Source organism: Lotus japonicus, chromosome 4 (assembly GCF_012489685.1).
Source record: "Lotus japonicus ecotype B-129 chromosome 4, LjGifu_v1.2".
Lineage (NCBI taxonomy): Eukaryota > Viridiplantae > Streptophyta > Magnoliopsida > Fabales > Fabaceae > Lotus > Lotus japonicus.
Window position 1 is genome coordinate 77,004,066 of NC_080044.1, and position 13,866 is coordinate 77,017,931.

The 13,866-nt window shown below is 35.1% G+C and overlaps 1 protein-coding gene across 1 annotated transcript; it reads right to left on the minus strand.

The window, feature by feature from the left end:
• Nucleotides 1-3,110: 3,110 nt before the first annotated feature.
• Nucleotides 3,111-8,628, minus strand: LOC130711671 (actin-related protein 3). The gene is made up of 9 exons (XM_057561381.1): nt 8,257-8,628; nt 7,633-8,092; nt 7,034-7,180; nt 6,543-6,635; nt 6,205-6,324; nt 5,474-5,584; nt 4,806-4,931; nt 4,368-4,466; nt 3,111-3,734 (listed from the first exon to the last, which is right to left on the minus strand). The coding sequence occupies exons 1-9, from the start codon at nt 8,304-8,306 to the stop codon at nt 3,654-3,656; spliced, it is 1,287 nt and encodes a 428-aa protein (XP_057417364.1). The 5' UTR covers nt 8,307-8,628; the 3' UTR covers nt 3,111-3,653.
• Nucleotides 8,629-13,866: the final 5,238 nt, after the last annotated feature.

Below are 13,866 nucleotides of genomic sequence, written 5' to 3' on the forward strand. Positions count from 1 at the left end.
ATTATCATATATCGGATGAATTTCGCTCCATCTTTATGTTCACTAAATATTACCAAATTTTATACAGTGAATATTGACAGGCTGAACAAAAATTGGAATAGGGACACTCCAATGCAAGGGAAAGTATCAAATATGATCATGTGAGGTCAAATTAAACTTGACTTATTAGGGCAGAAACTACATGCATGTGATTACAAAATTCCAATGAATATGTTCAAGCTGCATGCATGACTCTTCTGATAGGTTCGCCAATCACCATGCATATATATGTTGCATCGTTACAGTTATTACAGTTACATTCATTGGTTATCTGCGGCCATAGCAATGGGATCAGTATCTCACCCAATCTTTAATCGGCACTCCTCCCAATCTTGCCATGAACGAAGCAAGATTTTGTAATCTTCTAGTTTAACCTTTGTTTGGACTGAAAAATGTAAAAGAAGAAAAACACGAAATCTGAAAAAATAAAACTAAAACTTATTATTTGAAAAACAAAACGAGAAAAGGAAATCTTACACCCAAGCAATTAAAATAGTTTTGTAATTTCAAATTTTTGAATTTTCCTCTTTTACATTTTAATTTTAATGTTCAGTACAATTCCATCCCCCGACATCTAACAATCTAATTTTCAATTAAAAAGATTTGTTATTTCGCATTTGTAAGTTTCCCTCTTTTACATTTTAATTGAGTAAATACTAAATAGGTAATTCAGTCCTGAATTTTTTTTGGTGCTTATTAGTCTTTGGGAAAAAAAAACTTTGTAAGTCCACGAATGCGTAAATTGCCACTAACATACATTAGTAAAAGTAACCAAGAAGTATATTTGGGCACTTACTCCACTACAACAAATCGCGTAATTATTGACGGTCAAAAAACCGTTACAAAAAATCTCACTTTACTTGTTCTTCTAATATGCCAAAAACTAGGCTTCGTTGGGCTAGCTTTCTAAGGCTCAAGTCTCTTAAACGTACTTTGAGCCTGAATTTGACATATTAGTCTGAAATAAGACATTTTTACGGTATAGTATGACCCATTTTAAAGTTCGGTCAGCTTAAAAACCTACTTAAAATGTTAATTTATAATGAGTATTCAAATGAACAATAAGTTTTTCTCTAAATTGACAAACATGTTATAGGTTCAAAAGTCTTTTGAAAATGGCCCAAATCTGACTTTTTTTTTTAGTTAAATGTTCTTTATAAAAAAAATATAGGTTATGTTTATTTAGTTGAGATGTTTTTGCTGTGTTCACCTAATCATCTTCATGACCCAGGCCTTGGTCGCTTTGGTCTTGGTATTGGATAAATGGACTTTTGAACCAAAAAAAAAGATAAATGGACTATTTTCAGGCGTTGAATGCTGAAGTTTAAACCTAGCCCGTTACACTTGCTCTTGAAATGAATAACAGAACCCAAAAATCTTGACCCTTCATGTGGTAAATTTTCTCATTAATTGTGACAGAACACACACAAAAACATTGATTCACCTTGAATTACATATATTTCTCTTTCTTAAACTCACCTAATTACTTTAAATCATATCATAATTAAGACCCTCCCTATATATGAAGTGAAGGGGCCTAAGTAAAGATTGTCACACATTCTCATAAAAGAGTCATACATGTATATAGTAAAGATGTTGAAATACCACAAATTCAACAAACAATACTAACTATGTCATTTTTGTTCCCACAAAACGAGCACATTCCCATTATAATCAAACTAAAAAGGGTTAGACACCAATGGTTTTCCTCACACTTCGCATCACCTTGTATCCTATAAGAACCCTTCCTTGCAAAATCTTAATCTCCGCATCCACCACAATATCAACCCTTTCCTTGCAGCGTTTCTCTATCTCTCTTGTTGTAGCTAGAGAAAAACTGCACGCGCCTCTCATCCTTATAACAAACAAAACCAAAAATATTTTCTATCAGAATGGCACGTGCACGCTATGTTGTGGTTCTTGCCTTTGTCATGTTCGCCATCATTGGCATCGCACGTGCCGCCGAGGCACCCTCCACCAACGAGTCCGACTACGAAGAAGATGACACTGAGTTCATGATCGGAACTAAGGGTGGCGACGCTCCTTCACCCGGCACTGTTGTCGCCGCTCCCATCGGTGGGCCCGTGCCTCCCGGTGCCTTCGACAATGCTAATGCTCAGGCTGAGGCACCCGCTTCCGCCGCCTCTTCCCTCCACCAAGTTTCAGCTGTTGCCGGAGCTGCCACCGCCGCTCTCGCCGGCTTCTTCTACTTCTAATTGATTCTGATCGTTTGGTTCAGCAATGCATGCTAAGATAGAGAGGAATAGGATTAATGTTTATATCTGTTTCTTCTCGATCGCACGTGCATGCGTGTTGTTTTTTTAATTTGGACATGTAATCGTCAAGTTTGTTTGGTTATGAAACCCAACTAATCAACGATTTTTTTCATGCTAATATATATGATCATGCTTGAATAAAAGAAGCTTAATTGATAATAACTACTCAGTTTTTAACGTTGAGAGTTGTTTATGGTACCTTATTTTTGTTTAGATTTAGAATAAAGCTTCAAACATCATTGGACACACACGTTGAAGCTTAATTTGTTTAGTTGGGAAACACCGTTTTAGAAAGTCAAATATAACAGACTTGTGAATTACATCTAACCAAAATGATAAAGATTGAAACCAGAATGATGTGAAGAGCAAATATTGGCAATAAGTGAGAAAAAGTTTGTATTATTTATTACTCACTAACTCATGATTCAGATGAAAGGTGTTAGTAAGCTCGCTTGATGATTTAAGTGATTCATTTTAACTCATACGCAAGCATTATGGTTTCAATTTAAAGGAGATCATCAAAACCTTCATGTACACAATTTATTCCAGTGTTCTATAATCATGAATGGACATCATTTATTTCTTACATTTAGTAGTTACTCACGTACATAAGAGTAGTGAGATGTCAAGACCTCACACATGGGAAAATGGGAAATGGAACAAGCTACTTGAATAGAAGTGGGATTTTGTGCTGTAAAAATGGTAAAACCTTCATTCCTTCAACCACCTTCACTAACAGAAAATTTGCTACTAGAAGAAGAGTAGTTATTATTTCAAAAATATTGGGAGAATAAGTTCAAGATACAAGACAGTAAATATCACAAATCATGAATAGTCAATATATTGTACATTACGTACTGAAAAGTGCAAGAATATGTGATTCACATAAACACAACTCTAACCTGCACTAATGCTTATTAGTATTACAATTCAATCCCAATGAATTTAACTCCCTAACTAGAGAAGTATATAATGGAATTATCAGTCCCAACAACAACTGAAAAAAATGCAGAACTTCATCAAACTCTAAGCTGAACGAACATAAAAAATGCAATTTAGCTGAGCCAACTTTTTGTCAAAAATCATTTTTCTAACTACAATAAGTACCATCTAGACCTGCTGGGAACCGTATTAACCACATGAAATTGACTGCCTAGGACGAACTTTGGGAATAAAAACAGGAAATGCATTTTTTTTTTCCACTGAATATACATATTCTAACTTAATTCTGCCACCCTGAAGAAAGCAAGGAGGTGAATTGAGGATCAAAATAACTAGACATTCATGCAATACTTTAATCAAGAAACTGCATTCATGACCAGCTAATTGTTTTTTGCTTTAATACATCCCCTTGAAAACAGGATTTGTCCTGCAAATGCTTGCTCCATATTCTTCATACTCTGCCTTGGTATGACAAGCCTGCACATTGGGCCAGAAATTTTAAAACAAAAACAGGTTAGCTTTGCATAGGGTATGAGACTGCTATTATATGAAGGAAAGTAGGAAACATTTAAGAAATAATGGACTTGTCTGACTGGAACAAGGACATTATCACAAGAAAAGAAGACATCATAGTCTAGATGGCAAAAAAATGCTGTTTTATTTTTACACTGGTGCAGTTTAATATTCCCAATAGCAACTAATACCATATAATTTGTTATGTACTTGGATGCAATCATAGAATTGTTGAGCAATGTGGTAAAACATGAAAAATCAACTCAGGTTACCAATGCCAGACAAAGAGGCATTAACAACTACATAGGTGAACTTTCTCAAGGACAAATCTAAGATGTACTGCCAACAAATAAAGGAATAACCTAAACCTACAAACTCACACTATCCAACACCAACAATTTAAGACCAAATGTGTAAATGTCAAAAGAACACATTAAGATTTTGGACCAAGTATTTATGTGATTATGTCAGAGAAAAAAGTGAGTCACTGAACAAGTATCCCATACTAAATGGAAACACTGATTATCATTATAGAGAAGTAGAAATTATGGTACAAGGATTGACCTTCCTGACCCATAAAATGAACAAAATGCATACCGTAAAAAACTCAGGCGTTGATGCAAGCACAGAACCCCCAAACCAAACTGCAAATCTCTGGATTGGATGGCTGAGTACATTGACCTCCACTGGATGTGACTGTGGGCTCCAAATAAAGGAAATAAAGAAAAAAGGTGAATGCCGGACCAAAGCAGTAAATTACTCAAGCTTTTCATAAATATGCCAATGTCACAACTTCCAAGCATGTGGAGAAGCTTGTGTAGACCTTGTCTGCACAATTTATGCCAACCAAACCAACCAAAAACAGACACATCATTATTTTAAATTGAGCGGCACGAAGATTTGCGTAATTATTTAACAAAAAATAATGATGTGTCCATGGTTGACTGTTTTGGTCGTACAAATTGTGTAAACAAGGTTAATATAGACAGAGAAAAAGAGCACCATCGATAAAATAAGAAGTATGTATTAACTCACTTTTATCTCCCCATTTAGACGTGTTTCAGCTGAAAGGGCACGAGCATCAACAATTTTCTTTAGATCACGTTGCAACCTCCTGTGAAAATCCTTGAACATGGTTGATCCTCCAGACAACACTATATTCTGAATTGAAGACAATGCAAGATGTAAAGAGTTCAACCAATTGCTAAGAATATGTAAACTAGAAGGCTTCATAAAATCAGATATTAAATACTGTAGACTCATATAACACGTAACACTAATTTACTGCATCTGGGCCAACAACAACTGAAAATGCCCTCTGCTAATCATGAGCCTTAGAAGTTCCATGATATTAGGGTAAAAGCTGACTACTCAATGCTCAGTAAAATTTAGTATTTTAAATAGAGGAATGCTAGCAACACACTCTTCAAACACTTCTTATAATTGTCTATTTTTTAAAAAGGTCAGTTTAGGAAAATTATAAATTTACAAGGCAAATGCATTGACTTTCCGAAAATAGATCAAACCTGGGGAGTGTGTTGAAGAGTGTATTCAAAAGAGTATGTTGCTAGCATTTCTCTCTTACATATATCATGTTAAAACCGCACATCATAAAATTTAGGCCCCTGAAGTAGGCACTCTCACAGGGTTTACTTGATGTGAATGTCAGCCAGTAAAATGAGATAAGGTACTACGGTACTAACCTTGTACAATGATCTTCTCGTGTCAATTGGAGCAGACTGAATGCACTTGTCTATTACAACTGGCAAAGGAGTGCTAAAGTCACTGCTATATATCTCAGGATTAAAGAAAACCTGCAGAAATCATAGAAAAAACAAACAGATATCTTAATTCACCAATCTTGTTGACATAATGACCTAAGTCCCAAACCCATAGAGAAGTTCAACACTTAAAACAAGGCACTACTACAGCTACATTTTCATGAATTCTTCAAAAGTTAAGGTTAAAGGAACAAACCCAAGGAGCACCATGAGCTATAGCTGATCAGGTGACAACTTGATCAGTTGATCCCTGGTTGAAATCCCAGCCAGGCTACATTGCCAACATTTTAAAGCCTCCCTTCCCCTCCCCCACACTAGGTATTAGATCTCTTTTATAAACCAAAAGGGAAAAGGAACAAACTTTGACCTTATCACGGCAAAGGTAGGGCAAGGCAAAATGAAAAAATATCACTTCAATTTTTTTTTATCATTTTCCCATAAAATCCCCTATAATTCAGGTTGGTATTGATGGTAGGAAGTAGGAACTAATCAAGTTCAAAATTAATTCAGTATTAAGGATATGGGTTCAGGTATTCACAAAGCTAAAAAAGGTAAGAAAAAAAAAACAAGTAGATACAAATATGTACAATCCAGAACCCTCTAAGACAAATTTAGGTATGCATAATAGAGAAAAGTAGAGCCACCAAACAAACCTCAGGGCCAAGAAATCGTTCATAGCCAATATCACAGGAATATGGAGCCCCTGTCTTTGGTTTGATGCCTCTCCATTGCTTGATATATTTGGCTGGTTCTTTGTCATGTTTATTAAATTCCTGAGAAATTGAGCTATTGTTATTAAGGAGAATTTATAAGTCCAGAAAGCAACTTGATATCCCTTATTTCACAAAAGGGAAGCAATTAAAAGTATTAAGGAAGTTCATAAACACCCTAATGCTGGGCTCAACAAAATTAAAAGAAACAAAGGGCACAGCACATCACAAACTCCTCAGATGATTATGTCCAAAGCATTAAAGGTGAAAATGGAGACAACCTTCACAATGTCAGAGCATGTGTAGCAATACATTTCCTTTACTTTACGAGCCACTTCAAAAGAATCTTCAGGTGGTACATTCTCTCCTCTTTCCTGAATGAAACAATGTCAACATGAGACAGTTCATGAATCTGAATATTGAAAATTGACAATTGGATATGGATTATTACAATCGCATTAAGTGCAAAAAAAGAAAAGCAAAATACATGAATAATTTTTTACTCAATCATGAATTAGTGACCTACACTTCCACTTATTAACTATTAAACATGTAAAAACAATTCTATTAGCATAAATACATCACATAATGTTCTTCCATTTTTTAGTGTTTACACATGAGACATGACTGGTTTCAGTAGCTAGTCTAAATGGAAATTTGTGAGAACCCTCAATATTAACAAAAAGTGGTTCAAAGCAATTCCCAGATATTAAAATTTAGGAACAGATACCAGCAGAATAAAGTTCTACTTTTTACCACAAGGATTGCCTACCCGCATAAGCTGCTGAACAAAAAGAGTAACATCCTTTCCAGCAAGAGGAATCGATTTGATACTACTCCCAATAACATAGCCATCTGCGACAGGCACAACATGAGTAGACCCATCTCCAACATCCACTACGACTCCTGTCATCTCACACTGAGAAGAATTCCAAATCAGCCTAAAAGGAAAACATTCTGAAAATAGGATATAGGTATAATAATAAAAATCAAGAAACAGAATTTCTTGATAGCTCCTGGGGCTATGTCATCAAGTTTGCAAGTAATTGCGAATAACCAACTTAACATTTTACATCCAACACTATAAGGAGAGCTGATAAATTATCCTATGAGCTTGTAATATTGCAAAACTACCACAAAGTTCATATTCAACACATCACACTTTCAGGCGAAAATATCAAGAGAGTCAAATTGCAGGGGTTGATAAAACATCCTATGCATATTGCGCATCGATAGCTAGCTAGAAAAGTTGTAGAGGAGATTTTGCAGAAGCTTAAATGAACAAAACATTAAAGATTAATCATCCAACTCCACAATTCCAACTCTATCTACATACTACACAATATTTTTCACAGAGTACCAATTACCAACCTTAGATGTTGTGTAGCCAGCTGCAAGAGCAAGCACAGAATTCACAGCAATGTAAAGTCCAGGTACATTAAAAGTCTCAAACATGATTTCCCCAGTATACTCGCGACTCTCAGGAGCTGTCAACGGACTCTCCGTCAAGAGAAAATAGTGATCCTCAGGATCACACCTCAAATAGTTGAATATGCACTGCTGCCAGTAGCGCTCCATGGCGTCCCAGTTATCAACCTGGCCATGCCGAATCGGGTAAGTGAGATTGTAAGTGCTGCTGGATCGCGACTTAGAAAGCGCATCATCCCCAATAAAGAAATCAAGATCCGCCATAACCCCAGCGTTGTGCTGGGCAACCCAATTGCCTTTAGAAGTGCTCCTCGATTGATTCAGAAAGGACTCGTTAACCGCAACCACTGTCGGAACAATAAAACATGGCTCAACATTACCAGCAAACCCCATCTTCGTATACCTGCAACAAAAAACATAACCCAATTCATGTCAATCAGGAATTCACACAATTCTAATCACAGAACTTCGAAAAATCAAAAAAATCCAACAGGGTAATTTTAACAAACACGTGGTGGGCAATATTGAAACAGAGCAAAAAAAACACCCAGATGGAGAAAAGGGTACCCGGAGCCATTATCGATGACTACAGCTGGACGAGAAGTAGCGGGGTCCATGAGGAAGAGCGAGAAGGCAGTGAAGTTTGAAGGTGTATGTGAAGGTGAGATCCGGAAGTGAGGGTGAAGCAAGGGATCATGGTGGTGTAGGTGATGAGGATGATGGTGACGCAGGCTTTGATATGAAGTGAAAAGAGCGAGTGAACAACGTAGAATTAGGAAGATGTTGGAAGTGGTGGTGGTTGGTGATTGTTACTCTTGTTGTTGTTCTTCTTGCCATTTTCAACTATAAACTCGTAACAAATGAAGGTTCCATTAACTCTGTTTGTTTTCCTGATATGCTTTCCTTTTCCACAATCAAACTATGGAAATGGTCCTTTTCTCTCTTCTCTCTCAACCTTTGCTCTATTAATTATTATTGACTTAATACTTGTTTTTGGGCTGCCACAAGCCCAATGGCCCAACACTACATCATTGTTTTTTTTTGCAAAATTATCATCCTTTCTTCGAAAAAAAAGTTTGATTTTAGTATTTTACTCATTTTCTACTTTTGTTGAACTCAAACGGTAAAACACACATCTCAACACATTAAGCGGAGAAATATAATTTGTCACATTAACAAATGAAACATCGTTGATTAGGGAGGGAGAGGCGGAGGAGGGGCTGGAAGATTTGGGGGAATGTATGGAAGGATACGGTGGCTGCATGGTGGAGGTGGAGGAAGGTTTGGGGGAATGCAAGGATAATGGGGGAGGAAGAGTGGAAATGAGAAAGAGAATAACTAAAAGTGATTAAAGAGAACTTTGAAGAACTATAATGTAAAAAGTAAATGTGGACAAGTTATATCTGACTATAATTGTCCTTGGGTTGGTGACTGTTTGAAAAAAATTGTAACATAAACCTAATAACATCACGGTATCTTTCTTTAAAACAATTTTTTTTGACTAGAAGCTATACAAACAATTTAGGGACCATTTGAGACTCAATTGTAGTATAAATCAAGGACTAAACATATTTAACTCTTGGTTAAAATAAAAAAAGATTGTATGCGACCAATTAACTAATTTCAATAACTAACTTTTTGGTCTTGTGTCCTTGAAATTAAGATTGACTAATCAGAATTGGCTAGTTATACCTTCTTGAAAAAGGTAAATATCTCATAAAACTATCTATTTTTACATAGAAAAAACTACAATACATTGGAACCAAATATCATATCTATAGGAAATCAAACTCATCACCATTTTAACCATTTATTTTAAAGATTGATATAAAAAGGTGAAATAGTAATTTATGTATGTGACACTCGGGGCCGACAAGGTATGAGAGTGATCGACGGTGTAATGAGGTATTCCGAGATTATATATATGAAATTATACCGTTTAGGAAAGTATAAAAGATTTGATTGATACTACTCATGACATCAACACGCATCTTCTTTTCGGAAGCTCAACTTTTAAAAACTTCAAAGTTAAGTATGTTTGTTTTGAAGCAATATTTAGATGAGTAACCTCTTGTGAAGTTTTCTCTTAAAGCATATGAGTTATGAAGATAACACGTGTTGGAAAACTCGTGTTGTTACCGTAAAATCAATCATCATATTAGGATGTTACAATATAACTACAAAAGTATTACTTTTATTTTTCCATTCATTCTCTCTTTTTTTTTCTCTTAATATAAATAATTTAAAAATTACCTCATTTTTCACCCATATTCTTTAAACTCATTTCTATTTATTCATCCAAATAAAGCATTAGTTTTTGAAAGAAAATTATAATTGAAATTGGAACTCTAGACTTTAAACTTTATTTGTATAGTTAGGTGTTAGGCCAAGCCACACCCACCATGTTCTCCGGCAAACATTCCTGGGAACAAGGTCTGCGGAGTGCGGAATAAACAAGACAAGACAAGTATGGTAATTAACCTTTTGCAGTTCTTTATGCCTAGTGCCTATCCTAGCATTATCTCTCTTTTGGTATAAAGATGTCGCCAAATATACTCATGTCATGCCAGTTCTTTACCTTGCACTAAAACACGAGAAGTCTTCTTCAATTAAGAAAGTTTTTTTTTGAATTTAGCAACTTGGCTTATGTAAAACTTCAAATCGTGCATATTTTGATTTTTTAGATACAAGAGTTTCTTCATGCATACGAAGCAGATTATTTTTTAAAAAAAAAATTGTTTTAGTAATTCCAACTCAGACGTGGTGAAGGTTAAATGTCACCCCCAATTATTCGGCTATTAGAAATCGAATTCTCGACTTAGAGATTCAAACAACCACTTATTACTATTGTAATCACCCTCATTGGGTTCAGGTTCAACATTTTACATTAAACAAATTTAAAAAATAAAGTATTAAAATATAGAATATAGACCTAAAGGGTTTATGTGTAAACCATTTGGTCGAACCAAGGAATATACTCTTCAATTAGAGTATCCCAAGTCCAGATCAAGTCTTAATGAATAACACAAACTTGTTCGTTTCTCAACTTCAATGTTAAGGGGTTGTGTACTCTCCCACGTGGTCCGACCAAGGAATATAACCATCAACCAAGGTATCACAAGCTCATATCAAGTCATAGTAAGAACAACACAAACATATTCGCTTCTTAGCTCCATCATTGAGAAGATATATACCATCTCATATGATCTCAAACCAAGGAATTACCCCTCGACCAAGGTATCCCAACTCCATAAACAACAAAAGTATGTTCGCTTCAAAGCTCCAACCTTAAAGGGGTTGTGTACTCACCAATCTAGTTGGACCAAGGAATATATCCCTCAACGTCTCAACGAGGGTATTCGAAGTCCATACCAGGTTATAGTAATAATAGCACAAGCATATCCATTTCTCAACTTCAACCATACGAGGTTGTATACCCCCTCTTCTAGTCGACATAGGAATATACCCCTAGATTAGGGCATCTCAAGTCCAAATCAAGCCCTAGTAAGAATAAAATAAACATGTCAACTCCAATCTTAAGAGGACGTGTAACCTCTAACTTGGTCAGAAAAAGGAGTATACCCCTCGACCAGGGCATCCTAAGTCCGAATCAAGTCCTAATAAGAACAACTCAAGCCTTTTTGCTTCTCAACTTCAGCTTTAAGGGGTTGTGGACCCGCTCTTCCTCTTAAGTTAGGCACACTCCTAAGAATAAGTTCATACCTTATGGTTGAGGACTTGAGGTATCTCTGGTCTTGTATGATCTCGTTTATAACTACAATGTATACTTAAAAGAGGACATACCTTTGCATTCAGTCAACAAACGATTATAGGGGACTACACACGATACTAAAGAGGAAACAAACTCTGAAGGCTCGAGAGTCAAAGACAACAAGCAGAAGGGATTCATAGGATATGGGAGACAAATTGTACGTACAAACTAAATACGCGTCGCTTAGCAGCTCACAACTTAAAAGAAGAAAGGGACATCGTCACTACAAGACAAAGGGATGGAAAAACTGGCATGAAGGAAAATTACGAATAAACAATAATAGACAATATGAAAGGCATTAGGCGAATAAGAGCAAGTATATATTTACTTGTAACCATGTAAGGCTATTATAAAAGTGTTTAATGCTTCTTTCCGCACACTTAACCTGTCATTATACTTAAACTTTGTGAGAACAGTTACTAACAACGTTTCTCGGCACCAAAATCTTGGGCTAGAACAAAACGACTAGAAATCAATATAGTCCCAAACGATGAATATTATTATAAATGGGTATATTTATTTTATTTGAATATTACTGATTGTATTGAGGGACAAAAGATTGTATTCCAACAATGAAGACTTTTTTTGTCATGATAAAGTAGGTCAAGCTAATAAGGATAATTGGGTACTTTTTGTATCTTTTTCCCCTTCTAATATCATGAGTTTTCCGTGCCTTGGGGTGAACTTTTTAAGTGTGGACTCCACCTGACTTTTACCATTCACCCTACATTCAATCTCAAAAACAATATTTTCCCTTAGAAAATAAAAATATTTTCATCTAGAATACCCTATCTGGAGCTGTCTAAAATTACTCATTAGAATTTTTTTTCTCATTTAATTGGACAAATATAATATAAGGTATAAATAAAATAAAAAGTTATAGAAGTCCTTACCGCTTATCTCAATTTTTATTAATTAATTTTCCCTGTATAAGGTAAAAAAATCTTCATGAGTGATTTAAACTACCTATATTTTTATTTAATTAGTTTTTTACGTATATATGTTTGATTTTGGAGCTCAAATGATAAATTCTCACAAATGACTATCAAACATTCGGCATCCCAAAATAGTTTTACTAAGTTAGAGTTGATTTATAGGTTCTTAAACCCAGTGACGGATTCAGAAATTTAATGTAGTGGGGGCAATATATACATATAAGTTTAACAAAAAATATTAACATATACTTTTAGAAGTGAAGACATTTTTTACCAAAGGGAACACAAGTGATGACATTTTTTAGCAAAGAGATCATAAAAAACCACATACTTTTACTACTCAAGTGAGGGCAATTAGCAATGTGTGATACATTTAGCAATGTAGGACATAAGTGAAAACATTTTTTATCAAAAAGATCATAAAAAATCACATATTTTTACTACTCAAATTTTTTTTCTAATGTTTTTCCCAAAATTAAGTAAGGGCACTTGCCCTCATACCTATACATTTGCATCCGTGTGCTTAAACCAAACACACACTTAAATGAGCGTAATTAATCCAAGTGATATTATGCCCTATTCTTATCTCCTCTCTCATCATCATAGGAAGTAGGAACATTAGACAACGTGTTCTGGATATTGTAGAATCCAAGGATGTTCAAAAGGAAAAAGCATACATTGAAAAATGAGAGATGTGGAGGAGAGTGACAACATCATGCAAAGAACCAAATACTTGAAATAAAACATTTTTGGTTTTCAAGGTATCTCTCGGTTGGCACTTGGCAGTAAAAATATAAGACTTGAAAATTATATTAAGTGGGTAAGTCTATTTTAATATTTTTTTACATACACATCACTCTAAATTGGAACTTAAACAAAATGCATCTAACTATTTACAACTATGCTAAATCTTGTTGGAATAAAATATTTTGGTTTGAGGTTATGGAGACTGAGACAGTCAGCGTAGGACAACTTGGGAACTCTCGCTTTCCACTACGAAACCCAACTCAAGACAAAATCTTTAAACTTATAGTAACTCCATAATCACCCCATAATTCTTGCAATATTTTAAGGGAACGGGGACAAATTGACAATTAAATAATTGCTCGAAGATTTGCATAATAATTAATTCATCTTCGATCGTACGTGCTCTAATATTTTAATTATTGGGGGTTGCTGAATATATATACCTGGCGATGTTAGTCTGATTCCTTTATTGGTTGCTGCCACCCAACACAGACATGGAAATAAGAATCAATGCACTGCATTGAGCATTGAAACTGCTTCCTCTTATAGCCTTTTATGTTTAGAAATCAGAAATAAAATATAAAGCATTAGGGGGGAGCAGAGCAGTGGTGAAAAGGTACGGATGAAATTATCAGAAGCACCACAGCGATTCTAGTAGGAAAATGACTTGTTCATATTTATCTATGTTCATATAAATGAGAGATAGAAAGAAAAAAATATAAT

What these genes read in the sequence shown, in the direction of transcription:
- LOC130711671 (XM_057561381.1), bottom strand. Translation starts at nt 8,306, where the DNA reads ATGGACCCCGCTACTTCTCGTCCAGCTGTAGTCATCGATAATGGCTCC. An exon ending in CGAGAAGATCATTGTACAAG is followed by an intron (nt 4,932 to 5,473) that starts GTTAGTACCGTA and finishes TCTTCAATTCAG; the next exon opens with AATATAGTGTTGTCTGGAGG. An exon ending in GTCTAAATGGGGAGATAAAA is followed by an intron (nt 4,467 to 4,805) that starts GTGAGTTAATAC and finishes TGGAGCCCACAG; the next exon opens with TCACATCCAGTGGAGGTCAA.